This window comes from Balaenoptera ricei, chromosome 9, assembly GCF_028023285.1.
Source record: "Balaenoptera ricei isolate mBalRic1 chromosome 9, mBalRic1.hap2, whole genome shotgun sequence".
Taxonomy (NCBI): Eukaryota; Metazoa; Chordata; class Mammalia; order Artiodactyla; family Balaenopteridae; genus Balaenoptera; species Balaenoptera ricei.
Genome location: NC_082647.1, coordinates 103976029 through 103994024, shown reverse-complemented (window position 1 = coordinate 103994024; position 17996 = coordinate 103976029). Strand labels below are relative to the sequence as shown.

The 17996-nt window shown below is 39.1% G+C and overlaps 2 protein-coding genes across 2 annotated transcripts; one reads left to right on the top strand and one right to left on the bottom strand.

Annotated features, from left to right (window-relative positions):
• Positions 1 to 2232: 2232 nt before the first annotated feature.
• On the bottom strand, positions 2233 to 6633 carry MRPL32 (mitochondrial ribosomal protein L32). The gene is made up of 3 exons (XM_059932895.1): positions 6483 to 6633; positions 4928 to 5109; positions 2233 to 2792 (listed from the first exon to the last, which is right to left on the bottom strand). The coding sequence occupies exons 1-3, from the start codon at positions 6610 to 6612 to the stop codon at positions 2538 to 2540; spliced, it is 567 nt and encodes a 188-aa protein (XP_059788878.1). The 5' UTR covers positions 6613 to 6633; the 3' UTR covers positions 2233 to 2537.
• Positions 6634 to 6808: 175 nt separating this feature from the next.
• Positions 6809 to 17245, top strand: PSMA2 (proteasome 20S subunit alpha 2). Its single transcript, XM_059934218.1, has 8 exons — positions 6809 to 6892; positions 10505 to 10581; positions 11616 to 11748; positions 13170 to 13292; positions 14025 to 14106; positions 15631 to 15704; positions 16819 to 16876; positions 16964 to 17245. Exons 1-8 carry the CDS (start codon positions 6852 to 6854, stop codon positions 17078 to 17080), a joined length of 705 nt encoding a protein of 234 aa, XP_059790201.1. The 5' UTR covers positions 6809 to 6851; the 3' UTR covers positions 17081 to 17245.
• The last annotated feature ends 751 nt before the right edge of the window (positions 17246 to 17996 follow it).

Sequence of the window (17996 nt, the reverse complement as noted above, 5' to 3'; positions counted from 1 at the left end):
GTGATGCGTGCTGAGGAGGGCGTCACAAGGTCTGCTACACGTGGTTATGATTTCAACAAACTGAGGGGTGGGGTGTGTACCTCGCTGTGTTGGGAGGTGGGCACAAAGACTGGGACAGATCGTGAGGACACCAGAGAGGGTTTCATTAGGAGTCTGGTTTTGATCAGGGACTGATACGATCAGAAGTGTTTCAGAAACCACCGCGTGGCAGAGTGTGGCATTTAGAAGCATATACTCCATAGTGGTAGAGTAACGATTTTCTTCACTTTTCGCTTATATACTGAGCATTGCTTCATTAACTATAGTTATGTATTAATTTTGTAATTGAAAAACTATTAAAATGAATGAGAAATATGAGAAGACTGGAAACCAGTAATTGGAAAGTGCATTGTAACAGCTCGGCAAAGAGATGATTAGGGTTCAAAGGAGGACCCTGGCTGGGAGATGCAGTGAAGTCAGACGCTTAGATCTTCAGCATCTGGCGATCTGCTAGGAACTGGCTAAAGGAGACAGGAAAATGGAGGGGACTTGTCACCAAGCTCAGAGGGGACATCACCTCCTCATCCACCTCTCCCAAACAAAACCTGGACCCCTCCTTCCAAAAGTAATCTGTCTCAACATCTTGACGACGCGGACAGGTAGGGATGAGATTCATCTCTACTGTTCAGAACATGAACGAATCAGTTACGTAAATGATTTTATTCAAACTCATGTGTTTTTTTTTCCTGAGAGTGAAAAAAATGGAGGTATTAAGTGATATAATGTTATAAAGATAACTTTGTGGGGACAACCTCTTCAAAAAAAGTGATAGGCACTCTCCCTAATGACACGGCTTTCTGACATGAACCAGGTATCTGGTTTTGCTAATTTGGGGATGCATTTGATGTTTATCTGTCCACGAGTAGCAGACAGAAAAGTGGACCTGCCCACACATTCTCATTAGGTTCACCTGTGTAGCTTTCTGCTAAATCAGTGGACAATATGTTACCCAGACATACACTTTGCAACCTGTTAAGACAGTCAACTGAGAGGCTGAGTAGGCGGTGGAAGATTCAGGTGTGTACTTTTTAGCCTTAGCTTCCAAGTATACCTACCTGAAGTTTGACACTAGGCATTTCTAAGGCTTGTCAGAGTGAAAAATCAGTATCTGCAGAGGATTGCCTTAATAAGAATATGCAGACAACCAATTCCTCCAGAATCTGGTTTTTTTTATGTGTGGGTGGAGCTAAGTCTTAAAGAGCTATTTACTGGGACTCCGGTACTTTGGAAGATTTAAGGATTTGCTTTCACTGAATTGCACTCCAATATATCATCGATCTGTCCTATACCACGACATTGGTCATTTTACTTCTAGGAATGTTAACCTGGATGACCCCATCAGAGTCCTCATGAAGTCCCAGGGGCAAAACTTACCTTAGGCCTCAATACCAGGAGAGAGGTATACTTCTGGATTATGTGTCTTAACTTGTGGAGACTTATCAATGGACGTCCTTTTCAAGGCAAAACAAGTTCAGGGTTGAATTCACTGCCTAATTCTTGTAAGTACTCAGGCTACTGTAGCATGCATTTTGTTTTGAATATATCCCTGGGCTTTATCTTGTCTATTAATTTTCCATTCAACTATAATTCTTTTACTTTGTGTTTTAATATGCTATCTCACTTTTATTATTTTTTTCAACGAGGCAGGAAACAGCAAACCTTGGACTCAGGGTAGACACAGGAATGGGGGAAGGAGACGGAAATATGAAAGGAATTACGTTAAGTTAAAAAGGCCATTGCTACAGAGATAAATATGATGAAATGTGAAATAAACTAAAAGGTCATCCTAGAAGGAAAATGCAAGGGCAAGCCCCTCAGCACATTTTCTGTGTGCTACTGAATTCAATCACATCTCCTTTAAAAATATCTCTCTCCCCAGACTACAAATGAGCCATCTAACGAATTCTGAATGTCATCTTGATTTAATGTGAAATGTCAAGAACTACTTCTAAGTAAATGAACATGTCTCCTACAAAGTGCCATACAAAGGCAATTTTAATTTGCTAAAACAAACAAACAAAAAACCCAAACAGAACGCACTTTTTCTTACTGCTACATCTACCATCTTAAAAAAGCGATACCCAGAATTTAAATAACCTATTTTCAGGTGTTACTTAAACAAAAGCATTTGTGTGAGTATTCTTGTAAGAAAAACCAGTGGCAAACAAACACAACCAGAGCCCATACGCATAATTCTGGCTACGAATTTTAAATTATGTTTTATTTTTCTGTCCTGAAAATTCTGTTTACTAAAACTTCATAGTATAATAGAAACAGACACATAAATCCATTGAGCCTCTGCATAAACAAACGTTTTCAGACTTTACTCCTGATGCATTCTTCAAATTACCCGCAAAAAACGAACTGCTTATAAAGAATGTTTTAGGCTATGCTGATGATTTAAAAACAAGCACACAACCAACATAAAAACAAAGAATCTTCCTCTTTTTCAGGAGAAGCGTCTTATGTGAAGTTATCCTCTCGAAACATGTTTGGTGTCAATTCTGGGTGAACCAGGATGGCCGCTTCCGTTCTCGCTCAATGATCCTCTTGCCCTGATCTTGCTTGGAGGGCGTCTCCCCCAAGTACAGCACCATGGTCTCCACGGTAGGAGCCTTGAAAGGGCCTCCCTCTTGCTTCCCTATCTGTCGTCTGATTTCCGCTGTCTCTTTACACACTTTCTCATAGCAATAGCCACAGAGGACGTGTTTCTGTTTCAGGTGACCACATTCAGGACAAACGTCTATATTGTTCTTAAAAAAAAAACCAACCAAACAAAAACATTTTAACAAGAGGCAACATAACGCACACATCATCACTGACAGGAATGAGGCTTATATGGAAACTTTCTTGGAATGTCCGTGCCGCACAAGGTCACAGGACCACCCAGTTCAGCCTCATTTTAATAGGGAAACTGAGGACACACATTGATTTGAATCAGTAGAAAAATTGGGACTAGAACTCAGGTCTGCCGACTTTGAATCTGGTACATTTTTACTGAAATACAACAGTCTTATTATGTGAAACGGTACTCCATTCCCCCATCCTCAAAAACTAAACATCTGATAAGGAGCCCATCAACACACTGGGGTGATCCACACAGCCAGCATCTTAAATAAGACACCAAGGTAAAGGGAATTCACTTTTTCTTTCAGTCTATCCTGGGAAGAACAAGATGATAAACACATTACAAGTTGGCTTCCCCTGGTCATCAGAGTGTAATTCAAATTCCTGTATGAAGTATAGCTGGTATGTGGTGTGAGTTTTCTTCCTATAAATGAACACTGATTATTCCTTAATGTAAAACTCCCTATATATTACAATTGGAGGGTATTTTCATGAGTTTTATATGTCTACCCAACTTTAATAAGACAATTCTAACCTCTAAAGAAGTCCTTTCATTGTGTTCTAAAGGTAGGTTTGAAATATAAAGAAAAATAGTAAACGGGAACATCAAAGAAACTCTGAACACTTCCGAAGATTAATCTACAAACGCTTGTGAGGCAGACGACAAAAAGAACTCCATTTTCTGAAAGAAACAAAAAACCTTGCAAATCATTTGCCTCACCGACTTCTCATCTTACTCCAACACCTGGAAAACTGGATCGCACATCCAACTTCGAGGTACGGAAAAAATACCCACCGTCAGCTGGTGCCCTTTTCCTAACAAATCCCTCAGCATAACACACTATATGTAGCAGAAAACAATTCACCAAAGGAAATGAATGCACAAGACGAGAGCTATTCTTTTCCCTCAGAAAAAACAAAGTCAGGGAAGTCATGTAACAGATCTCATTCCTAAACTCTTAAATTCTCTCAACCAAATTGTATGAATTATTGGTGCCTCAATTAATGAAGTATTTTTCAGTTGCACATTTTAAGTCTGGTCCCAACTGCGACTCAATAATACTTTAGAGTTTAAGTTCTAAGGGTTTGGTTTAATACTGAACGTGGAGGCTCATGAAAGTCCATTTTCTGTCCTTGAGTTCCATCTGTAATGCCCCACTGCTGGGGAATGCCGTGGAGTAAACAGGAACTCAAATCACGGCTGTTAAAGCCATAAATAAACAGATCAAAAGTAACAAACGCTAAAATTTTTGTTACTAGATCAATGAAGAAAGTGCACCCATGGGACATGGTGGGGGGGTGAGGGAGAAGGACCACTGAGATCTAGAATTGTCTGAGGATAGGAACGCACACACAAAAAGTTTCAAGAGAAGAACGTGACTTCAATAGGAGACTGCTAGGGTTCAAATCCTGGCTTCACCTTTTAAGTCTGGGACCACGGGCAAATTCTTTTTGCCTCAGTTTCTTCATCCTAAAACTGAGCGAAACAATATCTACTCTGGGGGGTTGTTGTGAGGATATGATGAGAAAATTCATGTAAAGCGCTTAGATATATCATCAGCACTTAATAGATATTAGCTATTTTTATTACTTATCTAAGGATTTTCCTTCACAGTATCTTATTGGATACAGTGAAGAACAGAATAAATCTGTAAGGGCTAGTAAAACCCCATAATCGAATAGATCTATGCTTCTGACTTTAATTTTAGGGTCTGCCATAGTTAAAATGTTTATTCATATATGGTTCAAAATCACACAGCTCAGGACGGGCACAGCTCATAATACAAAAGTCACATAGACTCTTAACAACCCAGCCCTCTGTCCAGACTCTAAACTCCCTCCTTGACTGTGTTCCCAAGACTTAGGCTACAAGACAGTACATACACACATACATAACGAGAATATTGTATTTAATTTAGGCCAGAGGAAGGTAGACATGTAAGATCTGAAAATAATTCACTCATGGGTTATGTGAATAAACCAAGAGAATATGCAGTGGTGGACATGAGAAAAAGCACACCCACAAAAATCACCACATTACCTTAACTTTAATAAGCTTATGAGGGTTTCTTCTCCTACACCTGTTAACTTCAATGCTGCGTCTGTTTTTGGGAGCTGCCATCCAAAAGATGCTCTCCAAAAAGCTGGAAATCTCCTTACTTCCATTGGTATCATTTGCTGGTTCAGTAAATATAGCTGGACCTTGGATCGCTAATGCTGGTCCTACAAAACAAACATGGAGATACAGAATCAGTTTCTAACTTCTAAATGACCATTTACAAGTATCATTCTCCTTAACAATCAACAATGATATATCAAAAGGCACATATAACTTAAAATATTACATTCAACAGGCATTTAACAGGAAACCTTAGTAGCTATTGAAATATAGTAAAGCTCATACGTAAAGTAATTTTAAAGAACACAGAATTTTTCTTAGTGGCACCTGCTTAAATGAATCGGTTAAATTCTACCAAGAGTTTCTCATAATACAGAACTCAGGGGTTTAGTAGTAAACATGAATAAATCTAAGCTTGAGATTTCCAAAATCCACTTCCTACTGGCACTGAGATAACTGTTGATTGCCCTCTTATGTTATATTCAAATTGGGTTAGCTACTCAGTCATATCCTGGTAGGCCCTTTAAGTCACTTCGTTCTTCCTAATATTTAATCTCAATCCCCGTCAGTTCTCTAAGGAAAAGAACTAGCTCGTCACTCTTTGTAGAATATTAATTTATTTATGCGACCATCAACATTTCACTTTTGTTTTTTAAATTGTTTATAAAATCAGAGAGATTCCTTTACCCTCTCTTTGCTATATTCCTCAGACTTGCAAAAGTTCTTTTGACTTTAGGAACTCTTAAAAATATACAAAGCTGTCTAACACTTAACAACTGGTATTCCTTTTCAGTATATCTAAAAGTACTGCTATGCATAGCCTGATGTAATAGCGCAGGCTCTGGAAGGTCTGTGTGACCTTGAGACCTTTCTGAGCCTACTTCTTCATTTGAAAAGTAGAGACACCTAATGGGACTGTTGTGGAGATTATCTCAGGAAGCATATGTAGGCTTTGACATATAGGGGGCTCACGGTTCAGACTGCCTGGGTATTATCATTAATATGTTCGTGACACCTTGGAAATCGAGTGGAATGTAAATGTCAAAGCTATGACAATTTCAACAACCAAGACACTTCCCTTTAAAATTAGTTTCCGGGGAAAACATGGGATCCGGATTCAACTGCACAAAGCTCAAACGCCACAGAGAGCAAATTGCTTTAGGGGGTGGGATGACTGGAAAGGAAAGATAAGAGAATCTAGATAGTGGCGTCCCTTGATGCTAAGCTAATGCGCTTCGGCTACATTCTGTGTACGAATGGGACGATAAGAGGACTTTTTTTCCCTTTACAGTCTGGGGGGACTGGGGAGCAAAACCAGGTGTCTCTTGTTTCTAAGTAAGTGAATGTCCGGGACAACGTCCCCTACGCGTGGGCGAAGATCAGGACGCGGGAGCAGGGCAGAGTACGAGCGGTGCCCACCACTCTGCCTGGGGTCCCCTCCCCACCCCCCTTCTCCACGGAGGCTTTCCTTACGTACCCCATTGAGGACTGGGAAAGCCTGGCCGGCTCTGCCGAAGTTTCCGCTGCAGTTGCTCCCAAAAGTTCCGGAAGAGTCCCTGGGCTGCGGGCCACAGCAGAACCTTCAGCATCAGCATGGGAGGCGCCATGTTGCTCGCCCGAAAACCACTCCCACCGGACCGCTGGGTCCCGCCCCTACCTCGAGCATGCGCACACACGCAGAATGGGGCAAACGCGCACCTGGAACTACAACTCCCAGCATGCCCCTGAAGCGGCTCTGCCTTTCCTCCAATCAGAGAGAGGGAAAGGAAGGCGCGGGGAGGGGAAATGAAAAGAAACGGGCCTCAGTGCGCATGTGTGCGGATGTGCGCTGGGTCTTCGGGTAAAGATGGCGGAGCGTGGTTACAGCTTTTCGCTGACTACATTCAGGTATGGAAGGGGCCCCGGAGGTCCTCCCCGTAACCGAGGTTGCAGGAACTTTGCTGACCCGGTTTTTACTGTCCTGGTCTCTGGCTTGGTGCTTCCGGAGGGCCCAGTCGGGAATGGGGGTGGAAATGCGACTTTGCAAAGTCATTTGCAGGGCCCTCCCGCGGCCTGGGGAGCAGTAGTGCCGGGGGGCCGTGGGAACGCGAGTCGGGGGGTCCGGGGCGACCTTGACGCTGCTGGAGGTTGAGGCCCTCACCCAGGGATTTTCTTTAGCTTTGGAGATTAGGGAAGAAAGCAGCTTTGCATTAGCTGTCTCCGGGTGTCCCGTTCAGAATTCAAGATTTCTTTCCTGACCGAAGTAGGCCTGATTCGGGAGTTTCTGGAGCTCGGAATCTTGGTCAGACCTATGGGGTCCCTTTTTCTCGGAAAGCCCTAACTTTACAGTTTGGTCCGAGTCTTAGTCTCCATTTGGCACTAATGTCTCTCGAAACCTCTTCCCGCTTTCGTTTTCTTTGGTGCCCCTACTGGAAGCTTAAGAACTGAAAGTGAAAGCGTTATTTATCTTTCTATCCTCTAGTCTTTGTAGGCGCCAAACTACTAGGCTACGTTTGCGTTTTGGCTATTATTTTGGGAAGGGGATATATTTACTTAAAAAAAAGATTGTAGGCTTTTTTATTTTAGAACAAGTAGATAAGTATATTTTTCAAAATAAACTTGAGTTAAACTATCATCATTCCCAATGTAAGAAAACCGTCACCAAAGGATTTAATAAATCGACCGGGGAAGGATTCAGTTTGGCCATTTTCCTACAGACCAGTGATGCCCCGTTTAATTAAAATGTATTCTTATCTGACTGCTGAAGGCGAGCCGCATCTGACTTGTTGAGGACTTTCTCTGTGTGTGGAGCTTAGTCCATCTCTTTGAGCTACCATCTGTGATAAATGGTATCTCAACACCTTACAGATGAGCTAACCACAGCTCAGGCAAATTAAATAACTCGTCCCTGGTCATAGGTGAGTAGCTGAGTTAACATTCAGACTGGGTTCTTTCTGACGATAAATTTAATACACTTTCCATTACTGTGCGACGTCTTCTTAAAATGCTAAAATACCTTTCTTTTAATAAAAGATCTCATCATATACAACAGTAGGGAGCAATGTTTGCCAAGTAGTCAACTGTTCATATTCGTGAACAAAGCAAACCTGGACCTTTATCTTTAAGAGAGTGTAATCCTAGTGGAGCTGAAACATAAAACAACCATATGTTGTTATCAGGGACTGAATCTTTCTATAATAAATTTCCTTATTAAAACATACTCTTTTGTTTTTTAACATGATAGTGCATTTCTGTTTTAGATTAAAAAATTTGTTTCTAGCCTGTTGTACTCAGAGTTAAACTACTAAAGGTGGAATGACAAGAGACTATACTATAGGAGGTGTTCTTGAGGATTACATTTAGTTGGGGATATTGACAATAAGTGGATAAACAAATGGGTGCCTACTAATGCATTCTGAAGAATGTTTTTCCTTTACTCAGGAATTTTTATCAAGAGAGGGAGAAAGAAGGAACAAAACTTTAGATTGGGTAGTCAGGAAAGACCAGTGTTCTGGGGGACTGAAAGACGAAAAGGAGCCAACTATTTGAAGATTTAGGGGTAGAGAGAATTGCAGACAGAGGGAAGAGCATGTATGAAAGTGCCAAAGTTGAGAAGGACCGAGCTGATAAGAAGGCCAGTGTATTAGAGTATAATGAGCAGAGAGTTAGCATGGGTCAGGCCAATTTTGCAGGGCCCTGTAGGCCAGAGTAAGGAGCTTTTATTGTAAGTGAACCAAGAAGTTATTATAGGATTTAAATGGGGAATGACATGGTACAAAAGTAACTCCAGGTGGGGGAATGGAAGTAAGAATGGAAAAGATGAAAACTAGTTAGACGGCTATTTCAGTTATCCCTGGTAGAGAGGCTGGTGCTTTGGAATTGGGTAGTGGCATGATTGAATACAAAGACGGTTGATAGCTCGGTGAGCTCACAGGTTAGTGAGCTTTCATACAGAAAGATGCAATGATGGAAGTGTATATGTGTGATTATGGCAACAGAAGGAAAGCTAACTTTAAGTTTACCTAATCCTTTAAAATGTCCCCAGAGGTATTTGAACTAGGTATAGAAGAATAATTGAAAGCTGGATGGACCCAGAAAGTCATGATATGATTATCGAAATAGGGACCATTAAAGGAAAACAAGTACAGCCTAATTTAAAAAATTTAAATGCTTATTGCTGTTATTCTGCTCAAGTCAGCTAATTTTGTCATTTAACAGTCTTTAAACTGCTGCCCCTAGGCTTATTCCTTAAATAGGTCTAGATGTGTGTCTGTCAGTCATATGAACCTGGTCATAGGCTGTGTGTTGGAGTACTGACTGAACAGAGCTTACACTTTGTAAATGTTGAAAAAGTAATTCAAGTGTGATGAATCTTAGCCAAAGAGGAAGCATAGGACAGTATAGGTATGAGTGTGTGGGATTCAACCTAGTGTGGGTGGTCAGGGCAGCTTCCCTGAGGACATGACATTTCTACTGAGGATTGGAGGATGACTTGGAAGGAGTTCACCAGACAGTGGTGAAGTGCATTGCAGACAGAGGGATTAGCTTGTCAGAGGGGTTTTTGAATGTTAAGAGTAGTTGTGTGTCTGGAGCAAGGTGGGATGGTGTGAGTTGAGACTTGAGTGACAAAGAGAGTATCTATAATTTTATGAAGATAAAACAGATGACCTTCTGAAACTGAAGATTATATTTTCAGTAGTAGACTGGAGATGTGGACCTAGCTGTGTGTCACTTTGGACACATTACTTTCATTCAAGGACTTTGTCAATAAAATAGAAAGGTTGGTGACATTTATAGTAATTGTTCTAACTCAACAGCTAGATCGAAATAAAATGTGACCTAAAAAGCCATTTTGGACCTAGCTAGCATTTGGCTGCCAAACTCATGGAACCAGAAATGTTAGGTATAACCAGCTCACGGCATCTCGAAATAGTTTTGTATTATATAGCAAATGCTTTGTTGTGACTGATATCTAGGTTTTATGTCTTAGGCCATGTCTGCTTTATAAAATGTTTAACTCCACCCACATGGATTGTTTGCTGTTATTTGGTATTTAACAGACACATACATGTTCTTAATAATATTACTATTTGGTATTTACTTGCTGCTAATTTTGTGCCAGGAACAAAAGGCATCACTTCGTTTAATCTTCACAACAACCTTTGAAATATTGATAGGTAACTACTATACTACTATTATCCCCGTTTTACAGATGAGAAAACTGAGACACAGAGAGGTTAAGTAATTTGCCCAAAGTCACAAGGTTGGTAAGTGGTGAAAGGCAACAGTAATGATGCTGCTTTAAGTGGCAGGCAAGAAAAAACAACCTAAGGAAAGAGATTAGTGTAACACTATGAATAAACTTAGTTTCCGTACAACTTCATGATAAATTTTCAAAGCCCAGCTATTCCTTGGTGCTTGATTAATGGATTTGGCCTATTTACCTGCCCTTTCTCAGAGGTGTTCCTCTAATAAGTATTTGAGAATGTGAATTTAGCAATACCTTTGTTTCTCTTTAAGCCCGTCTGGTAAACTTGTCCAGATTGAATATGCTTTGGCTGCTGTAGCTGGAGGAGCCCCTTCAGTGGGAATTAAAGGTAATTAAATGCTTCATTCATTTCAGATCCTGTTATTAGTTGTCATAATGTGTTCTTTTGGAATTAATAGGTAATTAATGTAAAAGTAAATAGCTGTGGCAGCATAATTTTTTAACAGTTCTTTTTGGGTTTTTTTGTTTTATAAATTTATTTATTTATTTATTTTTGGCTGCGTTGGGTCTTTGTTGCTGCACGCGGGCTTTCTCTAGCTGCGGCGAGCAGGGGCTACTCTTTGTTGCGGTGTGCAGGCTTCTCATTGCGGTGGCTTCTCTTTGTTGCGGAGCATGGGCTCTAGGCGCACGGGCTCAGTAGTTGTGGCTCGCAGGCTCTAGAGCGCAGGGTCAGTAGTTGTGGCTCACGGGCTTAGTTGCTCCGCGGCACGTGGGATCTTCCCAGACCAGGGCTTGAACCCGTGTCCTGAGTTGGTAGGCGGATTCTTAACCACTGCATCACCAGGGAAGTCCCAACAGTTCTTTTTGTTAATCTACAGTATTTTGATGTTTAAAGAGAGTAATAAGCCAAAGAAGATGATTAATTTTTTTTTTTTCAAAATAAATATAGCACCTTTATCTATTGTGATAACCCACAAATAGTCTCTCCTATTCAGAAAACTGAGTATTCTTTTGTTTTTTCCACTGATTATGTATCACTGTTCTCTGGCAGTTTTTATTCTTCCCATAACTTAGAAAAGGTTAATCATAAAACTTAAAGATAACTTATAAAAAACATATCATTGGCTGTAAAATTTCAGATTATTAGAACAATAGGCCAGGTAGGCAGAATTCCGTTATTTTAAAACATATGGACTCTTAAGAAAAGTTGTGTAATACCTTTAGCTGAGGGATTTCTTAGTACAATACAGATGACCATTGAGGGAAAGTTGATTTACCATTCCTTGGGTAATTTTAATATAGAAATCCAGAAGAAAAGGTTTTATAAATAAGAAAAGGAGTTTGGCTGAAATGCTTCCACAACTAGAAAACTGTTGAAGCAGAGTCTTTAAATAACATTTAAGTCTTTTTTTTTTTTTTAAGCTGCAAATGGTGTGGTCTTGGCAACTGAGAAGAAACAGAAATCCATTTTGTATGACGAGCGAAGTGTCCACAAAGTGGAACCAATCACCAAGCATATAGGTTTGGTGTATAGCGGCATGGGCCCAGATTACAGGTACCTTGTACCCTTTATTCTTTTTCTCACCATCTCATGAATTCCTTGTAATCTGTACTTTGAGGAGAAAAATCAAAGGATGTTTTTCCTTTAACCTCCCAACTTCTCATCGTTGGCAGCTGAACTTAGTTTGCCAGTATGAGACAGACTGGGGCTTATTTGAAGGAGAAGAACTCAGTGCCACTCAGTTGTAAAAGAGGAGATGGATACAGTACTTACCCTTCTCATCTCTGTTCAGTGGTTTTCCCTTCTGGTCATAATCCCTCTTCTACCATCCAGGGGCTCAGCAAGGGCTTTGCTGTTCTCTAAATGTACTTTCAAAACAACAAAAGCAATACATGTTATAATAAACTATATTTTTTAAAAGTTGTCAGACAGCAAAAGAAAGCATACCATCCAGAGTTAACCTCATTTTATTTATTTCTGTTTTTAGCAAAGGGACAGAATTCTCAAAAGGCCACTGAATGACAGCCAGTCCGGATCCAGATGTTTATATAATCACTCCTTTGGTATTTCACAGGAAGAGAGTAATCCTGTTACATCAGGGTACCAGCAGGTTTAAAGAGACTGGCAGCTTTCTGTTTGTCATTTAAGAAGCAAAAGGAGTATTATTACTTCATTCTTGGTTTTGTGGAGCAAGATAGGTAGAGCCAAAATTTCATGAGTTAGAAACAGCACCAGTGTCACTGGCACGTGATCCGGCTTCACTGCAGTGGATCCTGTTACCACGGCAGGGAAGGGAGACTGCAGTGTCCTAGCACGTACAGAATAACTGACACCACAGGAGTGTTGTTCGGAGGGGTAACGCGCAGAGCTCAGATTAGTACACCAGCACGTAGAGGTGAATCCTGCTTCTCTTGCTAGTATATTTAACTGTTACACTTTTGACAAATTTTACATTATTTTAAGTTATAATTAGTTTCACGTTGTTCATTAATCTCTGGAGGGTACTCTTTGAAGTCCAGTCTGTGGAACAAGATTGAGGCAGAGTGAGAAAAATATGCCTGAACACGTGTGTGTGTGCGTATTAGCCTGTTGCCTGGAGTGAAATATAAAAAGACAAGGTGCCTGCCCTTGGGATAAGGGGGGCACAATCTTGAAGACGCTGTGGCGAGATACAAAGTTCTTGCGTACGCTAGAGCCGTGGCTGCTAAGCTGATGGGCACCCCCTAGTCCATAGTTTCCTTCCTTTTGCCTTGTTCTTGTTCACCTATGGTCTATCTCCTCAGTGATGCTCTGAAACTTTCTTGTAAATTAACCATAATCGGATGTAAGAACAAGACTGGCTTAGAGCTAAGAGCTACTATTAGAGATACGTGTCAAACTTGTGCTATAGGTATATGCCTATAGAAGGAGAATGAGTCTTTAGATAGTAAAGCATCTGAATCTTAATTAAATCGTATTTCTTTTCTGTTTGTCAGAGTGCTTGTGCACAGAGCTCGAAAACTAGCTCAACAATACTATCTTGTTTACCAAGAACCCATTCCCACAGCTCAGCTGGTACAGAGAGTAGCTTCCGTGATGCAAGAATACACCCAGTCAGGGTAGGTTGATTTTATTACTTGAAATGTGTCATGAATTAGAAAAAAAATCGTTTTATGAGTAGATGTATTTTTTTTGAAAAAGAGGGCTTAGTATTCCTATATTTCCTTAATCAGTGAAGAAAATCACTATGATGAACATTTCTGATCTTAACTGGACCCGAAATATTTTTTTAAAGAGAAAATGGGAATGTTTTCTTGCTGTTTGTATAGTAGCAGAAACCAACTTCTAGATAAAGTCCTTTTGCTAGTAATTAAAACATTTCTGTATGGGCAGTCATTGCTTCTTCCAAATTTATCTTCTAACCAGAAATGATTGTAAGCACATGATGAAAGCAATAACTCTTGGACACATCCGTGTTTATTTAATTCCAGTGTTCTTGAGCTTGGGTGTGAACACGGATGAGGTAGCTGCTGATTTGTAAAGCCAGTGGAAAAGCTGCGTTTGTTGAAATGTGCCATTTTGTTAGGACACTGTTACTCCACACTTACTAACCCCGATGTTTGTATCAGTCTATTTACCAAAATGATTTGACTGTCTTTCCTCAGTACCGTAAAGAAAATTCATTTTGAATTGATTTGTTTAGAATGGTGTTAAATACTTTTTAAGGAACTTAGAAGTCTAATTCGGTTTACCTGATCGCTTGCTTTACTTGAGGGTATTAATAAATTCTTAGCTTAGGTTGACTTTAACACCATGAAGATGGCAAATAATTTTCATTTCTCTCTCTTCAGTGGTGTTCGTCCATTTGGAGTTTCTTTACTTATTTGTGGTTGGAATGAGGGACGACCATATTTATTTCAGTCAGATCCATCTGTAAGTATCATTAGATGTATTTGAGGGATTTGTTGAAGGGCTCTTTGAATATCTAGTAAAAATAGAAGCCATAAAAAGCTTAAAAATTAGAGTATTTTCTCTTTTTGTTTTTCATTTGGGCTTTAGAAGTAGTATATATTCACTTACACGTTTAAAATGTTGGTAATTCAGTCTTCTGATAAAGAAGCTACTTTAGTTCTGCCCCCCCCGTCTTCTTCTGGTATGTTGCTTGACTTCACATACCTTGAATGATTAGTTGAAATAGTTGTGATCAAGTCTCTTTGAATCTGTGGAATTCTTTTACTTTTAAAAAATTATAATTAAAGCTAAGGGTCTGGGTGGGGGCAGTGCCCTTTGCAGTCAGTTTAATCTTGGGGCTGACTTCAGTGTGACTTTTCCTGTACAAATATTGATGTCCGTCTTGAGTTCGATGTTTTGCAAAATGGGTGAGTTGTCTGCTCTAAAGCAGAAGACTGGTGTTCAGGTTAGCAGGTGTCTGTAGAGGGTACCACTCCTCCACATGTGTCTCACATCTGTCACTCATGTTTGCTGTAGGGAGACCTGGAAGAAAAAACTCGTGATTAGAAACTGATCTTTCGTAGTTTATAGATCACTAGATAACGGCAAGTTCACTCAGTTCAAACTAGGTTTGTAATCTGAAAAGGCAAAAAAAAAAAAAGTTTGGTTGTTACTTAAATCAGAAAAATTAAGTATTTAGGGAACTTTGGCAGTGTCTGTTACCCCATATCTGAGCTTCTGAAGCTGAATGACAAGCTCTCTTACCTTCCTTTCCCGTGGGTAGCAGAGCCAGCGTCACTGGCATCCAGCTTTCACCTTTGGCCCTTTTTCCCCTGTTGTGTCTAAAAGGCAGTTGTTTCTTTTAAAATATGTTTGGTCTGTCTCTTTCAGTGTGTGTATGTGTGTGTATGTATTTTTTCAATAGGTGAGTCATGTTATATACAACATACTGCTGCTGCTTTCATTTAACATTAGATTACAAAATATCAACACCTTTGAAAAATTTTAATGCTAAGCTGTGTCTTTTTCATTTATTCGCTGATGATGATGAAGAACTGGTCACCATTTTTCAGATATATATGACAGATTTCTAGAGCCCTTCAATCCTAGTAAGCTACAATATTACTTTTGATTATTTGCTCTAAGTTAACCTCAGTTTCTTTTTTTTTTTACATAAATTTTGTACAATAAGTTGCACATATTTAAAGTGTACAATTTGATGGGTGTTTGATGTATGTAAATGCCTGAGAAAACCATCACTACAGTGAAGATGCTGGACTTCGCCATAACCTCTAAAAGTTTCTTCATGTTGTTATTTATCCCACTAACGTATTTTTGTTATTTATCCCACTAACGTATTTTATGATGTATTCCGTTGCATTCCAGTAAATATTTTGTGACCTTAGAAGTTAGAGACGAATTATCGAACTGAGACATAAATGTCAGCATCCTAAGTAATTAGGTTAATGATTTAAAATGTTCTTTTCCTCTTCCCTTCGTGACTAGGGAGCTTACTTTGCCTGGAAAGCCACAGCAATGGGAAAGAACTATGTGAATGGGAAAACTTTCCTTGAGAAAAGGTGGGCTCATAAAACTAGATTCATTAGCAAACTTACTTTACAGTTTTCAGCTCTGTTTAAATAATATCATGAATCTAAACAAATTTGTTGTATGACTGTGTATTCAAGCCTATGTACCTGACAGAACAAACAAACTTTTCTCTACTCTGGCTCCCCGGCCTTCAATATATTAAGTGGTAATATTCATTTCTTACGAACTTCTCTTTCTGTATTCTCATGCTTTTTTTCCTAAATATTATTTTTATTTTTTTACTTCATTTTTCCTACTATCTCAAAAAAAAAAAGAAAGACCATTGGATTTGGAGTAAAAAAATTGGGGAGGAGAATTTTTAAATGATTTAAGTGATAACAGTTTACATTTTGACAATTACAAAAAAAAAAATTGTGAAGCCAAACCTGGTGTTGATGGTGGATTAAAGTTGTGATGTATGTACTTGATAGAAAGTACAAGGAGCGATATGTAAACATCTGTCCTGCCAGCACAGCAGACTGCTCTCACTTACTTCCAGCTGTATTCTAGACGCAGCCTTATTGTAGCCCACCAAAAAGTGTCCTACGTTTTGAATGGGAAGAGTTCGCAATTGATTTTAACCACCAAATGAACCTTCTCAGTACATTTTCACATCATATTCATGTTAAGATTATTTAAAAATCTTAAAGACCCGGGATTAATTGGTAAATTTAAATAAGCTCAGGATCTTAAAGCAATTTTTTTTCCTTTTACATATTAGTGAGTCTTCCAAACATAAAAAACATAAGAAATTTTAGCAAAAGTCTGACTTCTCTGCTTTATTTTTATAAATTGTTATAATATTGCCACCACACTCTGATTGTATTAAAATGTTTATACTTAAGGAGGTTTCCTAAAATAAACTCACGTTAGGGTTACGCTCTTCATGATATCGGGAATGCACACCAAATAATTGTCAATTTCTTATCTGGGGGCAGCTAGCTCAGTGAGGTGACGTAAAGAATTAATCTGTAACTTAATATTTTTAAGAGTGTTTTAGATGTTTAAAAAAATCTTACGCTGTTGCTATCATTGTGTTTACATAGTCATAAATAATGTTAATAGTGCCGTAAATCATTGGGTTTTTTTCAAAAAATTCTTCAGATATAATGAAGATCTGGAACTTGAAGATGCCATTCATACAGCCATATTAACCCTAAAGGTTAGTTCAGTATCTAACAGTTGGATTTGTAGTGACTGTATAATTAACTGCTTGGAAAATTCAAATTTTTCCCTCCCTCTTGATCAGGAAAGCTTTGAAGGGCAGATGACAGAAGATAACATAGAAGTTGGAATCTGCAATGAAGCCGGATTTAGGAGGCTGACTCCAACTGAAGTTAAGGATTACTTGGCTGCCATTGCATAACAATGAAGTGACTGACAATCTGGAATTTCAGATAACCTCTCTACTTAAACATGTTTAAAGTATGTTTTTGTTTTGCAGACTTTTTGCATACTTATTTCTACATGGTTTGATGGACTGATGTTTTTAAAATGAGACTTATAAATCATAATAAACCATTAAATTCAACTTGCTGCTTTTTAGGAATTAGTAAAATTTTAACATAGTTATTATATCCTGCTTTTCATCACAGTTGATTTCTGGAAACTACATTACAAAGCAGAATGGTGAAACTGTCTTTAGTCCTCATGCAGTTTGGGTTAAGTCAAATCTTGTTACTCTCTTTGCTGTCAGATGTCTGCTTCAGTAAAGCAAAATGCTGATTTCGGTAAACATCACTGCTTTTAGAGCTGGGAGAATCTGCAAACTTTCATGGATTCTGAGACAAGGTGGAAGCATAGATGTTTTTCAGGCACCATTAAGTGTGGGTCAGTGAAACCCTAGGATGCTCTGTGAGATTGCACTGGAGCTGCCAGGAGTGTTAAGCCAAACAGTCTCCTATAGGAGATATATTATGTACATACATAAAAAATGGTGTGCTAGTTCCTGTTGGCTTTTCCATCACAAGTAGGTAAATGTATTTAAAAAGAGCCCCCTAGAATCTACTAAATCTTTTTAACTCAAGGATGAACGTGAGTGCTGGAAATAAAATACTAATACTTAAATGTCAAAATTACGGCTTAAGTCTCTCCCTCGTTCATGTAATCTCAGTGTAATCAGAACCTTCACTGCAAATTAAGGCTCATAGAAGCAAGCAGATAATGGGGTATCTGAAGCCTGTTTTCATTATATGTGAAGGCATAGCACTTAGTTTTCTTTTTTGGTTTTTTAAGGCATCATAGGATAAGAGAAATCATGTCATTAGTCTTGCTCACAGAAC

What these genes read in the sequence shown, in the direction of transcription:
- PSMA2 (XM_059934218.1), top strand. Translation starts at nt 6,852, where the DNA reads ATGGCGGAGCGTGGTTACAGCTTTTCGCTGACTACATTCAG. An exon ending in CAAGAATACACCCAGTCAGG is followed by an intron (nt 13,293 to 14,024) that starts GTAGGTTGATTT and finishes CTCTCTCTTCAG; the next exon opens with TGGTGTTCGTCCATTTGGAG. An exon ending in AAAACTTTCCTTGAGAAAAG is followed by an intron (nt 15,705 to 16,818) that starts GTGGGCTCATAA and finishes AAAATTCTTCAG; the next exon opens with ATATAATGAAGATCTGGAAC.
- MRPL32 (XM_059932895.1), bottom strand. Translation starts at nt 6,612, where the DNA reads ATGGCGCCTCCCATGCTGATGCTGAAGGTTCTGCTGTGGCCCGCAGCC. An exon ending in CTTTCCCAGTCCTCAATGGG is followed by an intron (nt 5,110 to 6,482) that starts GTACGTAAGGAA and finishes TTTGTTTTGTAG; the next exon opens with GACCAGCATTAGCGATCCAA. An exon ending in ATAAGCTTATTAAAGTTAAG is followed by an intron (nt 2,793 to 4,927) that starts GTAATGTGGTGA and finishes TTTTTTTTTAAG; the next exon opens with AACAATATAGACGTTTGTCC.